We start from the raw sequence: 18,381 nt of genomic DNA, 5'->3' as shown, positions 1-18,381 counted from the left end.
TGCCATGATGCATGAGCGTCTTACATTAATCTCCCCACCAAAACTAATCATCTACTTACGATTCTAACACTTAATATATATAGGGCTTACTTCGCATAATTCCCTCCTGTACTACTAAACTACTTCTTATCCTAAGCCAGGATTCCATTTTTAGTTTGTAATATTCAAAAATTAGTTATGCTCGTACCACTCCCAGTGTGTTTCGGCTCTGATACCAGCTGTGACGGAACCGCCAAATTTAGACTCCAAATTAAGTGTAATGGCCGTCATTTGAACACATCGGGCGCATTAGCTTAATGGCTTAATTTGGCGATCCTTTCCCAACCCACAGTCCGATCGAAACAACATCGGTAGTCCCATTCGAAGGTGGGCGCAGATGGTACAAACACGACATAATACTTGAAAATAGAACGACACGACATAAATAATAGGGGCTATTGCGTTTCTACCCTCGTTTTCAACCCCAATTGCGATTTTGCCCCGACTTTTTCTTACTTTGCATTTTTACCCCTACTGTTCAAATACGAGGGCGCCGTTTACCCCTGTTTGTAACTCCGTTACATGCATCTGGGTTAAAAAAAACTTTGGGAAATAAGAAAAGACCTACAAAAGACAAATGTGCCCCTTATCCTTATCTCTTCAACTGCCTCTCCCCAACCATTCAGACTCGACTCGGTGAAAACCTAGCGGAGGCGGCGGCCGCGTAGGCGAGCGGCGTGCGCGTGGCCCGGGGGAGTGGCGCGCGCGCGGGGCCGGCGCGCGCGGGCGAGCGGCGCATGCGGCTGCGCGGGGACCTAGCGGAGGCGGCGGCCGCGCAGGCGAGCGGGCGAGCGGCGGCCGCGCGGCCCGGGGGAGCGGCGTGCGCGCGGGGCTGGCGCGTGCAGCTGCACGGGCCCGGCGCCTGCGGGCGAGCAGCGCGTGCGGCTGCGCGGGGACAGCGCCTCCGGGTGAGCGGCGCGGTGCGGGCGCACGGGGCCGGCGCGTGCGCGCAGCTGCTCGGGCGGAGGAGCTGCCACGGGAGCTGCGCCATGGAGCCAGAGATCGACGGGTGTAAAACAACCATGGAGTTGGTCAGCAGGTATGAGATTTCGACCAAATGTAGGACGAATGTAGGAGGAATTAACATAGGGATTTAGATAGTTGCGCTAATTTGGTTTCATTTGCTCTGATATGTAGGCCAAATCAGAAAAATTTGAATCTGGTTGTTAGGGTTCGCTCATTTTTTAGTTTGTCTGATGGGAGACCAAAGACATGGATGCAGGGTAAAATCTTGCCAACTCAAACTGTTGACCCACAAAATTATGGCATCCTGCAGTTAGTTGATTTCATAGCTGAACACTATATGTGGGGTTCGAAACAGCACATTACTTTGTCGCGTGAGTCAGAATATACTATGGAGATAAAGTCTGATGAGGAACTGTTTGAGTGGTTTCAACTTAATCTAGACAAGGGAGTAGTTCGGATTAATGCTCAGATCAATGATTTTGAGGGCCCATTGCAGTGTTCACCAACGAAACGTAGGTGCCACCCATCTGTAAGAAATAAACCACCCACCACCACCAATGAAAGAGCCACTGAGACACCTATCAATGAGAGCTGTCCCAATGAGAGAGTCACATCCACAAGTAATAAAAGGAGAGGCACCAAAAGTAAGGGAAAAGGTGGAGATGATGATGATGATGGTGTAGGAGTTGATGAAGAGGGCATATATTCTGACACTGATTCGCTTGCAGTGCCAAGTGATAGCAGCTATGATAGTGATTTGGCTGCATCATCTGACTCTGATGATGATTGCTCTAACACTGAGTTTGATCCTAATGTTGAAGTTGTTGACAATGATGATGAATATGACCCTCCCTCCTTTTCATATGATGTTGCTGATCCAAATATTGATGTAAATGTGGTGTTTCCAGATGTGGATCAGTGCAAATCTGCAATTACCCATCATGCAATCTTGCATGACCATGCCTTTGAGATTGTGAAAAAGGACAAGAGCAGATTTAGAGCTAAATGCAAGAGAGCCAACCAGGGCTGCAAGTGACGTTTTTTGCGTCAACTAGTACGAAATACATTGGCTGCAAGGTAATTAGCACCATTTTTCTGTCATTTTCAGCAAGCAATTGGCACCATTTTGCTGTCATTTTCAGCAAGCAATTAGAACATTTTACTGTCATTTTCAGCAAGAAATTAGCACCATTTTTCTGTCATTTTCAGCAAGCAATTAGAACATTTTACTGTCATTTGTTGCAGGTTAAGACAAATGGACCAAAGCATACCTGTGGTTCTTTCAACAACTGTGGTGAAACAATGGCCTCAAACAAATGGGTGGCTGAAAGAGTGGTGGATTTATTGCGGGATGACCCTGATATGGGACCAAGTGAATTGCATAGTATGCTGCAAAAAAAGTACTCCATAGATATTCCATACCACAGAATTTATAGAGGCAAACATAGAGCAATGGACACTATATATGGCAAGTGGGATGACAGTTACGACTTACTACCGACCTATCAAGATGAACTTCTCAGAGTTGTACCTGGAAGTATTGTTGAGCTAGACACCGAAAAAGATGACAATGGTGATTTCTGTTTCAGCAGGTTCTTTGTTGCTCTCAAACCATGCATTGATGGATTTTTGCAAGGTTGTAGACCCTACATTGCCATGGATGCCACACACTTGATAGGAAAGTCTAGGGGTCAGTTGGCAGCAGCAGTTGCAGTGGATGGTCACAATTGGCTATTTCCAGTGGCTTATGGTGTGATTGAGACCGAGTCTACAAAAAGCTGGACTTGGTTTGTTAATAACTTGAAGAAGGCTATTGGTACTCCTCCTGGTCTTGTCATTAGTACAGATGCAGGCAAAGGTATAGAGGTGGCTGTACATGATGTATACCCTGGAGTTGAGCATAGAGAATGTATGAGACACTTGTGGAAGAACATGAAGAAGAATGGGTATGGTAGTGAGCTTTATGGTAAGAATATGTGGTGTGCTGCCAAGAGCTTCACAATTGATAAGTTCAACTACTTCATGGGCAAGATAGAGGAGAAAGATCCTAGTGCACTTGAGTGGTTGGATGAGCATCATCCATTTGTATGGAGTAGAAGCAAATTCTATAAAGATTGCAAGGTAGATTACATCAATAATAATCTTTCTGAAAGTTTCAATAGTTGGGTGTCAAAAACCAAGGATTTTTAGATTGTTGAGATGCTTGACAAGATAAGACAGATGATCATATAAAAATGGTTTTGAGGGCCAAAATTGGTAGAAAAATGTCAGGATACATCATCCCAGCTATCATCAATGCTCTGAATGCTAAAACCAAGACTATTAAGGACCATGAGGTGTTGATATGTGGGGCTGGAACAGCAGAAGTAACAGTGAACAGATTCAGACATGCAGTTAATTTGGAACAAAGGACATGTACTTGTAAAGCTTGGCAAGTGACTGGAAAGCCCTGCACTCAGGCTCTAGCTTTTATTGCTAGGCTTAGCAGGCATGCAAAGATGGATGAATTTATTGATGACTACTTCTCTGTTAATAGGTTTAGGAAGGCATATGCATGTACTTTCAATCCTATGACATCTAAGGATAGTTGGCCACGTGTTGATTTAGGCTACAAAATCAAGAAACCTAAATTGAGAAGGAAACCGGGCAGACCAAGAATATCTAGAATGAAGTCATATGATGAGACTGGCACTAGCAAAAAGAGGAAGCCATGTTCTGAATGTAATGAACTAGGCCACATAGCCAAGCATTGCCAAGGAGGTCTCACTGCTAGTCAAAAGAGGAAGCTTTCAGCTTCACAAACCTCAGGGTGAGTGGTGGATTTCTAGCTATTTCTATTTTTTTTCTACTTTATGTTGTCAAACTGTTAATTGAACATCTTTCTATGCTTGTGTGAAGTGCAAGTGCAACAGAAAAAGGGAGAGGGAGGGGAAGAGGAAGGAGAAATCCAAGTGAAACTCAAGTTCAAACAGAAATTGCTGGAGGAGGGAGGGGAAGAGGAAAAGGAAGAGCAAGAGGAAGAGGAAGAGGAAATCCAAGTGAAAATGAATCTGGAACCGAAAATGCTAGAGGAGGAAGGGGAAAAGGAAGAAGGGGAGGAAGAAGGGGAGGATCAGGAGGGCGATTGGCTCAATTGTTAGGAATAGATGCATGAATGTGATGCAGCCACCTCTCATCATGTAATATAACAGTCGCTTTTGTTGGACACCTATGTTGGGATGTGATCTCATGGTGCTTCTCTTTTGGATATGTATGATGGGGGGTTCTGATTTGGTGCTACATCTCTTTTGGATATGTATATATGATGGGATGTTATCTATCTATTATCAACATATATGCATGTGGTTTCAACTTAATTTTGTATGTCATGTTGCTGTCCAAATTTCTGTCAAATACTTGTTCATATTCTTATTGAAATTCTGCTGAAATATAATGAAAATAGGGGTATATTCACAAAGTTCTAAAAAAAGTAGGGGTATATTTGCAAGGTTAAAATTGTCTTCTTTAACACCGTTAACTGTTGTTCACGGAGTAGGGGTAGAATGAGTGTTCATTTGCGAACAGTAAGGGTAAAAATGCAAAGTCAAAAAAAGTAGGGGTAAAATCGCAATTGGAGTTCAAAACAGGGGTAAAAACGCAATAGCCCCTAAATAATACACAACTTCTTACAAACCCAGTTCAAATACAGTAGTTTTACAAAGTTTACATAAATAAAATAATTTACAACTTTACACTAGGGAAGTCAGGTTCAAACGGAAAGTAACCTACAACTAATTTTGTGTTCAGCCACTGCACTACTGGTCAGACCGGTTCGACCAACCGGTCAGACCGGTCTGCATGGACTCCCCACGTGAACTACTGCTCAGACCGGTCCTTCGACCGGTCAGACCGGTCTAAGCAAAACAGAGGGGTTGCACCCTCAGCCCTCAAGCGTGCAACCCGCCAAATCCCTAATCTAAGGGTCTCGCTCCATGACCTGCCACCCCTCTGCATCCCGGCAGATGAGCTTGACACAACAGGGGCAGAAGTCGACGTCCTGGGGTCCTGAAATAATTTGGATAGCATCAAACCTTGAGCAACTAATACTCAGCAAGACTTACCCATCCCGTGGGTATAACTTTTCCCACATACCTAGACATGTATAACACCCTAATTTAAATTTCCACATTTAATAGTAAATTTAATTGGCTTTATTTAATTTTCTAATGTTTATTATGATTAGTCTTGCATTTAATCTAATTTTGTTTCACAGGGAATAAAAAAAAATTCTAGGATAAATATGTTTGTGCATTCACGCTGGTGCATAGTTTTATTTGATTGAGTGTAGTTTGAATTCAAATTCAAATTTGAATTCAAATAGTATTAGTTTGGTTTCAAATAGGAAAAAGAATAGAGAAAGGAAGATAGAAAACCCCAACTGGACCCAAACCCACCAGGCAGCCCAGCAGCCAACCCAGCCCAGCTCCTCTTTCCCTCTCTCCCCGCGAAGCCCAGCACCGCGGCCCAACACCCGCTCACGTGGCCCAGCAAACGCCCGCACCCCCTCCACGCGCTCAGCGCCGCGAGCGCGTCGCCCGCGCCCCACTGACAGCCCGACCCCACCTGCAGAGTTTCCTTCTTCTCCCCGCGGCGGCTCCCTCTGATCCGCTCTCGCCGCACGCCCTCGCTGTCCCGTGGCCCCGCTCCGCCCCGTGCGCGCGCCCGAGACCCACCGGCCAGCCACACCGCGCCCATTCCCTCTAGAAGCTTCGCCCAGAGCCCGGGATTACGCCGAAACCGTTCCGCGATCCGTTTCCCCCGCGAGCAATCACGCCCGCGATCCCCGTGCTACGCCAGCTCCCAGCACGGCCGCCCAAGATCCCCGGACCCCTCCTTAAGTGGCCCGTGATCCCCTCCTGTGAGCCACGATGCCACACCACAGCCGCCGCCCCGAATCCCACCACCCCGGCCTAGCTCCGCCGTGCAAAGGATCCGTGCCGCCGTGGGCATGCCGCTCCGCCACACCCCAGCCACCGCGAGCCACCGCCGGAGCTCCGCTTGAGCACCAGGAACCTCCTCGAGCCAGCTGCCCTCGGCCTCCGCCACGACCGCGCCGAATTTGCCACTGGAACCGCCACCGCAGGTAAATGGTTTCCCGAGCAATTGCTCGCCGCCGGTGGACCACAGCCCGCCCTGACCCCTGTAGCATCTCCGCAGCATCTCCAGGAGGCGAACCAAGAGCATCTGAAGGCCGGAGCTCCACTCCAGTGACCCCGTCCTCGAGCTCCGCCCAGCGCCGCTACCGGTCCACACCGCCAACCACCCTGCGCTGCTTTCCTGCCCGACAAGAACCCTCGGTGAGCACCCGTAGCACTCCCTCTACCTGTTGCGCTAGATCATAGGGCAAGTAGACCACCGCAGAGGCCGGAACGGCGCTCGCCGCTGCTCCGCCGCCGCTGGCGCAGCAGTTCACCGTGGCGAACTCGCTGCAGCGCCTCGCTGCCCCGCGCAAGCCCCATACTGGCTTGCCCTTGCTTCGCCGATGCTCCACGAGTCGTTTTCACCCACCCTCCAGCACTGGAACCCCCTGCACGCCACGCGCCGGCGAGCGCCGCCGTGCAGGGCCGCCGCCATCACAGCACGCGCCGCCACAAACCTCCCCGGGCCCAGTTGTGTTACGCGCGTCGCGTACTTCACCCACGGCCAAACCGCAGCCCTAACGGACCCCAGGAGCACCGGATTGTCTTTCTCCGGTGAGCTTGCCGCCGCGGAGCTCTGCTCCGGCGATTCTCCGCCGCCGCCCCGCGCGCCCTTTGTCCCTGGCCGGAGGATCCCGATCGGACCGCCCGTAACCACCCGAGCCCGAGTCAAAGCGCTACGCCAGCGCCTGGCACGGCCGCCCAAGATCCCCGGACCCCTCCTTAAGTGGCCCGTGATCCCCTCATGCGAGCCACGACGCCACACCGCAGCCACCGCCCCGCGCGCCCTTAGTCCCTGGCCGGAGGATACCGATCGGACGGCCCGTAACCACCCGAGCCTGAGTCAAAGAACCCAGAAAATGGTCAGCGTCGGCTGTTTTGCAGGAAGCCCCCTGCGTTTTACTAAAATAAACCCGCACTCCGATGCAGTGTAAAAGTATTTACAGTTTAACCCTGTTTTTAATGTTTAGGCCCCTGAGCTTTTTAGATTTAGAACCCGCAAATCCAAGCCCTGCAGTTTTACGTGTTAGACCCCAGATCTATGGTTTAATTATGTATAAGTCCCTGGTTTTTGCAGAAAACCCCTAAAAACTTAGTTTTTCTTGCAGAAAAGCCCCTATATCTTGTTTTAGGCCTAGTTTGCGCGTTCTAACTCCGTTTTAGGCGTTCTTTATGTCCACGTGATCGTTGTAACGTGTAGAATAGTTCTATCTTAGTTTTGTTCGCTGTTTTTATGTATTGTTGTACTATTTCTTAGTGTTTGCTCTTGTTTGCTTGTATGTTTATTTTGTTGCCTTGTTTCTGGCCATGTGTTCGTGAGTAGACGTTGAGCTACCGGAGGAGCCCCAGTACCAGTACCCGGAGCAGCCATCACCTTCTGAGCACTTTGAGCAGCAGGAGCAGTTTGAGGAAGGCAAGTATAACATAAACACCACCTATCACTTTTAAATATAATTTCATACTGCATTTTAATACTGCATGCATATAAGGACTTTCCTAGCCACTTCATTACCTTATATATTTTTCCCTGGGTTGCATTTTGGGTAGTTGTGCTAGGTTGCTGCGCTATAACACACATGGTCCTTTTTAATTAATTTGATTAATGGCATATGCAACTTAATTCTGGGAGTGGCCTGCTTGAGTGGCTCATGTCTCGTTAAAAATTGGTTTTTCTGGAAACTTGGATGAGGGGGCTCGCACTATGTTATGTGCTAGCTACTCTCCATAAGGATCGTACGTCATTAGAGTGACAACTTGGGACAACCGCGCAACCACAAGACTGGAATGGGACGGTCTTGGCTTACTAATTAAGTCTTTTTGGTTTGGAGTAACTTACCTGCGGGGCAAAGGGTGGTAAGCTTCAATGGTCCCTGCTCCTCCGGCTTGGTCTGTGCTTGGTCTGTGCACCTGTGCTTGTACCCCCGTGAGGTGGGCCCCATCATCGCCGATCCAATTCTTTGTGGTTGCGCCTTACCAACGAGATTCTTTGTAACGGCCTCGTAGTGTGCTTGCTAGCCATCTCACCTAAGGAAGTGTGATGAACAACTAGCGTAACCCATGACTTGTGGGTAAAGATGTGCAACCTCTGCGGAGTGTAAAACTAGTATACTAGCCGTGCTCACGGTCATGAGCGGCCCAGATCCTCCTTTTGATTAGTGGGGTTATCTTCCTTTGGTTAGGAGGGTTTCCCCGGGTGGTTGGTTTGGTTTGGTTCTTTGTAGTATCATAATTAATTCTGATTAATTACTATATAACTGGGGTATGGTAATTCATCAACTTGTAGTAAATAGCCTTAATAAATTTTTGCCAAGATTAAAAGCTAATGCAGTTGAGTCAGCCAACCTTAGAGCCTCATAGTTTGTGTTATATTTGTTGAATACTAGTTGTGTACTCACTCTTGCCTACTCTACTCTTTTTTCTCTTGTTCTCTTTGGAGATACTCTACTGCTGCTCAGTTCCTGCCGACGCGAGGGAGTTCACCCAGAGCTACTAGGAGTACGAGGACTTCTAGGCGTTCATCTCCCAGTCGACGTCCCTGTGGCGCCCTGCTTCCGGGAGTTTTCGTATATGTTTTTACGCTTCCGTTGTATCAGACATTTTGTCATTAATGTAATAAATAACATTTGTACTCACTTTATTACATCTTTTTACATGATATGTGCTGTGATATATTGTCCATTCTGTTGTATATACGTGTGACTTGATCCTGGCACGTATCTGATTGCTCGGTTTATGTCCTTTTATAAACCGGGTGTTACAGAGTGGCATCAAAGCTATATCGACTGTAGGACGAAAGCCTAGATAGAACTGGTCGAGTTTTAGGTCTCCTTCTCTCTAAGCCTGGTCTACTGAAACTATTTTGCTATTATATTCCTTGAATTGTAAGATTTTTACTCGTCTTGCCTTGATTTCTCACTATAGAATAGTTTTCATTCTGCGACGCGTTGTGTTAGTCGAATTGTGTGTTAAACTCGACTAAAGAATGAACTTTTGGATGCTTGTTATTATGCAAATGTTTGATTTGGATTTTTGGTTGATTGCATAGCTTAGTAGTTAAAATTTGTTTAATGAAAATCAGTTTTAAGTTAAAGTTAATTAATTAATAAAGTGAGTTAGAACGTTGGGGTTAAAGCCATGCTGTAACACCCTAAGTTAAATTTCAATATTTATTAATAAATTTAATTGGCTTTATTTAAATTTTCTAAGGTTTATTGTGTTTAGTTGGCATTTAATTCAATTTTGTTCCTTAAGTAATTAAAATTTTATCATAGGTTTAAATTTTGGTGTTGCATTCATGCTGGTGCATAGTTTTAATTATTTGAGTGTGGTTTGAATTCAAATTTTATTTGAATTCAAATGTGTTTGATTGATTTAGATTTAGAAAAGAGAAAGGAGATAGAAAACCTAACCCTGACCCAAACCCACCTCAGCCCAGAAAGGAAAGGAATGAAAACCAGCTCAGGAAACCAATCCAACCCAGCCCGACCCCTCTCTTTCCCGTGGCCCGTCTCGCTCACCCGGCCCAGCACCTTTCCCACCCGCGCTTGGCCCAGCCCCACCTCCACCAGCTCCTCCCGCGGGCCCAGCAACTCGCCTGGTCCAGCACCCCGCGGCCCGGCTCCCTTCTCTCCCCGGTCCGCTCTCTCCCGCGGCCCACCCTTTTTCTCCGGCCAGCCCATCCTTCTGTTTCGGCCCAGCAAACCGGCCCCATCTCTCTCTGCTTAGGCCCAGCGCCGCTTTTCCCCCGCTCAGCGCTCCGGCTTGCCCCGCGTGCCGTTCGGCCCAAACCAACCCGCGTCGCCCTGCCGCTCTATGACTGACGCCCCGGGCCCCACTGGCAGTTTCGTCCCCTCCGCGACGCGCTCGCGCAAACAGCCAGCCCGCGGCGTCCGCCCGAAATCCCCGGCGCAGCGGCAGGGGATCTCCCTCCCCGATTTGCACTCCGTGATCCCCGGCGGCCGCCTTTAATTGGCCCGTGAAGCCTTCCCCTCTTCCTTCCCCTTTGCTTGCCTTCCCTTCCACCGCGCAGGACCGCCGCCATCGCCCGACTAGCAGAGGAGCACCTCGCCGTCGATTCCGCCGCCGCCGGTGCCGCTCCGGCCGCGCCGATCCATCCACCAGCATCACCGAAGCCTGCCGCGCTCGGCCATCAGGTCCAGAAGCCCCGAGGCATCTCCTGGCGACATCTCCGCGTGTGCCGCCCGCCTCGACCGCTGATCCCCACCGCCGACCACGCCGCACGGCATCCCCGACCCGAAGCACACCCCGGTGAGCACCAGCACGGTTCGATCTGTTGTTTTTCGCTAGCTTGGACGGGCCGTAGCACCCTGGATCCTTTAGAACCTCGCACACCGGCGGGCACCGCCGCACAGCCCCGCCCCCTTTGCTGCGCACGCCATCCCGAACTCCGGTTCCCCGTTTTGAGCGCACAGGTGGATCACGCGCTCCGCGTAGACCCTCCCTAACCCAAATACCAGCCGTCTTGACCATCGGAGCGTCGAGTTCGATGAAGTCCGGCGAGGAAACAAGGAGCGCCACCGCGAGAAGCTTCGCCGGCGACTCGCGCAGCCGCTCCCTCACCACCCCAGCCCTGAGCCGTCCGATCTGTTTTGGACGCCCCTGATTAGATCGCACCCATAGCAGATCTGAGCCACCGGATGCTGATCCAGCGGTTGAGATCCAACCGTACCGGTTCGGCCGGTACCTTTTGCTAAAGAGCCCCTGCACTTTAGTAGATTCAACCCGCGGTCCTGATCTATTCAAAAATAATTGCGGTCGAGCCCAAAACTTTGCACAGACCCCCTGAGCTTTCCAGAAATCAAACCCGCCGTCCAGGGCCGTTGGTTTTGCATGTTAGCCCCTAGATTTAATGGTTAATTATGTTTTAGTCCTCAGTTTTTTGCAGAAAACCCCCAGAAACTTAGTTTTTCTTACAAATAAGCCCCTGAACCTTGTTTTTAGCCTAGAAAAGGCGTTTTAACTCCGTTTTAAGCATTCTTTATATCCACGCGATCGTTGTAACGCGTAGAATAGTTTTAGCTTAGTTTTTCTTGCTATTTTTATGTATTGTTGTACTGCTTCTTAGTTTTTGTTAGTGTTTGCTTGTATGCTTATTTTTGTGCATTGTTTTGGCCATGTGTTCGTGAGTAGACGTTGATCCATCTGAGGAGCCCCAGTACCAGTACCAGGAGCAGCCTTCTCCCGAGCACTTTGAGCAGCAGCAGGAGCAGTACGAGGAAGGCAAGTATAACATGAACAACCTATCACTTTTAATTACAATTTCATACTGCATTTTAATACTGTATGCCTTTAAGGATTTCCTAGCCAGTTTATATCCTTTATATATACCTTTGGGTTGCATTTTGGTTAGTTGTGCTAGGTTGCTGCGCTATAACACACTTTGGTCCTTTTAATTAATTTGTTTAATGTTTTACTTGAACTTAATTCTGAGAGGGGCACTCTGTGTGGCTTGAGTGGCTCACCTCTCGTTAAAAGATGTTTTTTAGAAACATGGTTTAGGGGGCCAGCACGGTGCTTACTGCCTGGTTGGCCACTCTCCATAAGGACCGGTTCATAGAGCGACAACCTGGGACAACAGCGCTACCACAAGGCTAGAATGGGATAGACTTGGCGTAATAATTAGATCTTTTTGGTTTGGAGTAACTTACCTGCGGGGCAAGAGTAGTAAGCTTCAATGGTCCCTGCTCCTCCGGCTTGGTCTGTGCTACGTGCTTGTACCCCTGGAGGTGGGCCCCATCGTCGCCGACCTAACTCTCGCGGTTACGCCTTACCAACGAGATTCTTTTTAAAGGCCTCGTAGTGAGTCGCTGGCCATCTCACCTAAGGAAGTGTGATGAACAACTGGCGTAGCTCACGACTTGTGGGTAAAGATGTGCAACCTCTGCAGAGTGTAAAACTGGTATACTAGCCGTGCTCACGGTTATGAGCGGCCCAGATCCTCCTTTTGATTAGTGAAGTTATCTCCTTCCGACGAGGGAGGTGCTTCTCGGGGTTACCTTGGTGGCTTGGTTTTGGTTTGGATCTCAGTAGTAGTATGATTAAATCTGATTAATTACTATGTAACTGGGTTAATGGTAATTCATCAACTCGTAGTAAATAGCTTTAATAAAATTTTGCCAACACTTAAAAGCTAATGCAGTTGAGTCAGCCAGCCTAGAGCCTCATAGTTTGTGTTATACTTGTTGAGTACAAGTTGTGTACTCACGCTTGCCTCTTCTCTACTTTTTCCTCTTGGCTACGCTACTGCTGCTCAGTTCCTGCCGACACGAAGGAGTTCGTCCAGCGCTACCAGGACTACGAGGACTTCTAGGTGTTCGTCTCCCAGTCGACGTCCCTGTGGCGCCCTGCTTCAGCTTCGGAGAGCTTTATCGTATTTTGTACTTCGCTTCCGCTGTATCAGACATTTTTGTCATAATTGTAATAAATAACATTCGTATTCATTTTATTATGTCTTATTCGTGATATGTGCTATGATATACTGTTCATTCTGTTGTATATACGTGTGACTTGATCCTGGCACGTATATGATTGCTCGGTTTATGTCCTTTTATAAACCGGGTGTTACAGAGTGGTATCAGAGCCATATCGACTGTAGGACGAAGCCTAGATAGAACTGGTCGAGTTTTAGGACTTCTTCTCACCAATCCTTGTCTGCTGAAACTATTTTACTATTATACCCCTTGACTTCTATGACCTTTTACCCTTCTGTCTTGATTTTTCTCTCTGAAGAATAGTTTTCGTAGATTTGGCCTGAATCAGTCATTTGACCACCATGAGTTAGCTAGGTGACCTTTTTAATAATAATACGATAGCACGTTCTGCGACGCGTTGTGTTAGTCGAGTCTTTTGCTAAACTCGGCTAAGTCGTGAAAATTGTCTGCTTGTTATTATGCTACATGCTTGATTTGGATTTTTGACTGATTGTATAGTTTAGTAGTTTAAATTTGTTTAAAGAAAATCACTCAGATGTTAAAGTTAACTAATTAATAAAATGAGTTAGATCGTTGGGGGTAAAACCATCCACTCTATCCTCTCTACCTTATCCTGCCTTGGGTTTCTTCTGTCTTACTTGTTGAGAAGAAGGATAGTGCGAAGAGAATGTGATATCCAGGGATCACCGACAAGGACGTCACCGACGAGGACGTCGGTTTCTGTAAGGGGGTAGGGATGTGACACCCCGGCCTATATTTAGTACAAGAGAAGTTGAGAATCTCTCAGCCGAAACCGAAGAGTTATGCTCTAGTTCCTAGTTCCCGGATTTATGTGACATTTATCTGGAGTTATCAGCAGTAATGCCTGAGCAGGGTTATCTAAATAGGATAGAACCTTAAATAATGGAGTTTTTCTCTCTTCCTTGACCTTACCCATCTGTGTTTCCTTTTGCCCCAGCTCAGATGTCGGCAGAACAAAAAGACCTTGGAGACAGTGCAATGGGTGATGGTGAGAAAGCTTGTCCGTGTTGCCAATTCTATGGCGTTCCTTGTCGTCAAGCTCGTGCGACTGAAGATGAAGCTACAATTAGGAGGAACCAGAGGTTGTTCTCCGGTACAAAGAGAAAGAGGTCTCATCAAGAGCAGCTGGTAGAGAATTCCCTTTTCCTCGATAATCCATCGGTCGGAGAGCTACAGATCATGCCAAAGAGAAAGGATCCTAAGTGCTCTAGAGATACACAGGTCGAGAATCAAGCTCTCCATGATTATGTTGATGGGTTGACTATCACTATGAATGTGATCCAGCCACGCGGTCGCAAGGAGTCCAAAAAGCAAGCAGCAGAAATAATGCAAGATGTGAAGATAAGTTCACAGGGAGGTCAACGAAGTAGCGCCATTCACCGCCACCGCATGTGCTACAAATGCGGGCAGAAAGGTCATTATGCCAAAAGTTGTCCAGCACCTCAGAATCCACGGCAGGCAGGACAGCAAGGGCGCCCAGCTCAACCCAGGGCGCCACGACAGGGGAAGGTGAACCACGTGACGGCCGAGTCAGCAGCCGAGGCTTCTAACGTGGTTATTGGTACATTCATGGTCAACTCTTATCCAGCTACGGTGCTTTTCGATACCGGTGCTACTCATTCTTTCATTTCCAAGTCATTTGCCGAGCAGCATCGTATACCAATTTCTTGTATGAGGACAGCTATGATAGTTACTTCACCTGGGGGCCAGATACACACATGCTCTATATGCTCCAGAGTTAGAATTGTTATAAGGAGGGCAGAATTCTGCACTGGTTTGATCGTCATTGATTCCTCAGAGATAGATGTGATTTTGGGCATGGAGACCCTTACCAGATGGGGAGTCCGTATTGATTGTGCTCAGCGGACAGTTCACTTGTCAGCATCTGATGGCCAAGAGGTGACAGTCAGTGATACAGAGTCTTCTGGTGTTCTTCATCAGATGGAGGCTAGACCCACGGATGATATTCGCGTAGTGTCTGAATGCCCGGATGTGTTTCCGGAGGACTTGCTAGAAGAAGGAAGAAGAGTTGATGGAGACATACCCGGATCTCTTTGCTAGCCAGCCCAGAATCTCGGGACGAGATTCCTGTAAGGGGGTAGGATTTGTAACACCCTAAGTTAAATTTCAATATTTATTAATAAATTTAATTGGCTTTATTTAAATTTTCTAAGGTTTATTGTGTTTAGTTGGCATTTAATTCAATTTTGTTCCTTAAGTAATTAAAATTTTATCATAGGTTTAAATTTTGGTGTTGCATTCATGCTGGTGCATAGTTTTAATTATTTGAGTGTGGTTTGAATTCAAATTTTATTTGAATTCAAATGTGTTTGATTGATTTAGATTTAGAAAAGAGAAAGGAGATAGAAAACCTAACCCTGACCCAAACCCACCTCAGCCCAGAAAGGAAAGGAATGAAAACCAGCCCAGGAAACCAATCCAACCCAGCCCGACCCCTCTCTTTCCCGTGGCCCGTCTCGCTCACCCGGCCCAGCACCTTTCCCACCCGCGCTTGGCCCAGCCCCACCTCCACCAGCTCCTCCCGCGGGCCCAGCAACTCGCCTGGTCCAGCACCCCGCGGCCCGGCTCCCTTCTCTCCCCGGTCCGCTCTCTCCCGCGGCCCACCCTTTTTCTCCGGCCAGCCCATCCTTCTGTTTCGGCCCAGCAAACCGGCCCCATCTCTCTCTGCTTAGGCCCAGCGCCGCTTTTCCCCCGCTCAGCGCTCCGGCTTGCCCCGCGTGCCGTTCGGCCCAAACCAACCCGCGTCGCCCTGCCGCTCTATGACTGACGCCCCGGGCCCCACTGGCAGTTTCGTCCCCTCCGCGACGCGCTCGCGCAAACAGCCAGCCCGCGGCGTCCGCCCGAAATCCCCGGCGCAGCGGCAGGGGATCTCCCTCCCCGATTTGCACTCCGTGATCCCCGGCGGCCGCCTTTAATTGGCCCGTGAAGCCTTCCCCTCTTCCTTCCCCTTTGCTTGCCTTCCCTTCCACCGCGCAGGACCGCCGCCATCGCCCGACTAGCAGAGGAGCACCTCGCCGTCGATTCCGCCGCCGCCGGTGCCGCTCCGGCCGCGCCGATCCATCCACCAGCATCACCGAAGCCTGCCGCGCTCGGCCATCAGGTCCAGAAGCCCCGAGGCATCTCCTGGCGACATCTCCGCGTGTGCCGCCCGCCTCGACCGCTGATCCCCACCGCCGACCACGCCGCACGGCATCCCCGACCCGAAGCACACCCCGGTGAGCACCAGCACGGTTCGATCTGTTGTTTTTCGCTAGCTTGGACGGGCCGTAGCACCCTGGATCCTTTAGAACCTCGCACACCGGCGGGCACCGCCGCACAGCCCCGCCCCCTTTGCTGCGCACGCCATCCCGAACTCCGGTTCCCCGTTTTGAGCGCACAGGTGGATCACGCGCTCCGCGTAGACCCTCCCTAACCCAAATACCAGCCGTCTTGACCATCGGAGCGTCGAGTTCGATGAAGTCCGGCGAGGAAACAAGGAGCGCCACCGCGAGAAGCTTCGCCGGCGACTCGCGCAGCCGCTCCCTCACCACCCCAGCCCTGAGCCGTCCGATCTGTTTTGGACGCCCCTGATTAGATCGCACCCATAGCAGATCTGAGCCACCGGATGCTGATCCAGCGGTTGAGATCCAACCGTACCGGTTCGGCCGGTACCTTTTGCTAAAGAGCCCCTGCACTTTAGTAGATTCAACCCGCGGTCCTGATCTATTCAAAAATAATTGCGGTCGAGCCCAAAACTTTGCACAGACCCCCTGAGCTTTCCAGAAATCAAACCCGCCGTCCAGGGCCGTTGGTTTTGCATGTTAGCCCCTAGATTTAATGGTTAATTATGTTTTAGTCCTCAGTTTTTTGCAGAAAACCCCCAGAAACTTAGTTTTTCTTACAAATAAGCCCCTGAACCTTGTTTTTAGCCTAGAAAAGGCGTTTTAACTCCGTTTTAAGCATTCTTTATATCCACGCGATCGTTGTAACGCGTAGAATAGTTTTAGCTTAGTTTTTCTTGCTATTTTTATGTATTGTTGTACTGCTTCTTAGTTTTTGTTAGTGTTTGCTTGTATGCTTATTTTTGTGCATTGTTTTGGCCATGTGTTCGTGAGTAGACGTTGATCCATCTGAGGAGCCCCAGTACCAGTACCAGGAGCAGCCTTCTCCCGAGCACTTTGAGCAGCAGCAGGAGCAGTACGAGGAAGGCAAGTATAACATGAACAACCTATCACTTTTAATTACAATTTCATACTGCATTTTAATACTGTATGCCTTTAAGGATTTCCTAGCCAGTTTATATCCTTTATATATACCTTTGGGTTGCATTTTGGTTAGTTGTGCTAGGTTGCTGCGCTATAACACACTTTGGTCCTTTTAATTAATTTGTTTAATGTTTTACTTGAACTTAATTCTGAGAGGGGCACTCTGTGTGGCTTGAGTGGCTCACCTCTCGTTAAAAGATGTTTTTTAGAAACATGGTTTAGGGGGCCAGCACGGTGCTTACTGCCTGGTTGGCCACTCTCCATAAGGACCGGTTCATAGAGCGACAACCTGGGACAACAGCGCTACCACAAGGCTAGAATGGGATAGACTTGGCGTAATAATTAGATCTTTTTGGTTTGGAGTAACTTACCTGCGGGGCAAGAGTAGTAAGCTTCAATGGTCCCTGCTCCTCCGGCTTGGTCTGTGCTACGTGCTTGTACCCCTGGAGGTGGGCCCCATCGTCGCCGACCTAACTCTCGCGGTTACGCCTTACCAACGAGATTCTTTTTAAAGGCCTCGTAGTGAGTCGCTGGCCATCTCACCTAAGGAAGTGTGATGAACAACTGGCGTAGCTCACGACTTGTGGGTAAAGATGTGCAACCTCTGCAGAGTGTAAAATTGGTATACTAGTCGTGCTCACGGTTATGAGCGGCCCAGATCCTCCTTTTGATTAGTGAAGTTATCTCCTTCCGACGAGGGAGGTGCTTCTCGGGGTTACCTTGGTGGCTTGGTTTTGGTTTGGATCTCAGTAGTAGTATGATTAAATCTGATTAATTACTATGTAACTGGGTTAATGGTAATTCATCAACTCGTAGTAAATAGCTTTAATAAAATTTTGCCAACACTTAAAAGCTAATGCAGTTGAGTCAGCCAGCCTAGAGCCTCATAGTTTGTGTTATACTTGTTGAGTACAAGTTGTGTACTCACGCTTGCCTCTTCTCTACTTTTTCCTCTTGGCTACGCTACTGCTGCTCAGTTCCTGCCGACACGAAGGAGTTCGTCCAGCGCTACCAGGACTACGAGGACTTCTAGGTGTTCGTCTCCCAGTCGACGTCCCTGTGGCGCCCTGCTTCAGCTTCGGAGAGCTTTATCGTATTTTGTACTTCGCTTCCGCTGTATCAGACATTTTTGTCATAATTGTAATAAATAACATTCGTATTCGTTTTATTATGTCTTATTCGTGATATGTGCTATGATATACTGTTCATTCTGTTGTATATACGTGTGACTTGATCCTGGCACGTATATGATTGCTCGGTTTATGTCCTTTTATAAACCGGGTGTTACACATGCACTCTATCCTGTCTACTTTATCATGCCTAAGTCTTCCTTGCAGATAGATATCATATCCGTCTGAAATTATTTCTGCAATATCTTTGCTCATACATCTTTTGTTCGAATCACATGTTGAACACTAGGAGCACCGGTTCCGGTTCTGGCCAGCAGCAGGGGTAGAACAA

The 18,381-nt window shown here is 48.5% G+C and overlaps 1 protein-coding gene and 1 long non-coding RNA gene across 2 annotated transcripts; both read left to right on the top strand.

Annotated features, from left to right (window-relative positions):
- Positions 1–2,457: 2,457 nt before the first annotated feature.
- Positions 2,458–3,195, top strand: LOC120647806. Its single transcript, XM_039924641.1, has one exon. The coding sequence runs from the start codon at positions 2,458–2,460 to the stop codon at positions 3,193–3,195; it is 738 nt and encodes a 245-aa protein (XP_039780575.1).
- A 372-nt stretch (positions 3,196–3,567) lies between these two features.
- On the top strand, positions 3,568–4,373 carry LOC120648572. The gene is made up of 2 exons (XR_005664996.1): positions 3,568–3,814; positions 3,904–4,373. It is a non-coding gene; the product is annotated as an uncharacterized LOC120648572 (long non-coding RNA).
- Positions 4,374–18,381: the final 14,008 nt, after the last annotated feature.

This window comes from Panicum virgatum, chromosome 9K, assembly GCF_016808335.1.
Source record: "Panicum virgatum strain AP13 chromosome 9K, P.virgatum_v5, whole genome shotgun sequence".
Taxonomy (NCBI): domain Eukaryota; kingdom Viridiplantae; phylum Streptophyta; class Magnoliopsida; order Poales; family Poaceae; genus Panicum; species Panicum virgatum.
This window is presented reverse-complemented; position numbering and strand designations above follow the sequence as displayed.

Excerpts from the sequence above, each read along its gene's own strand:
- LOC120647806 (XM_039924641.1), top strand. The coding sequence starts at position 2,458 with ATGGACACTATATATGGCAAGTGGGATGACAGTTACGACTTACTACCG.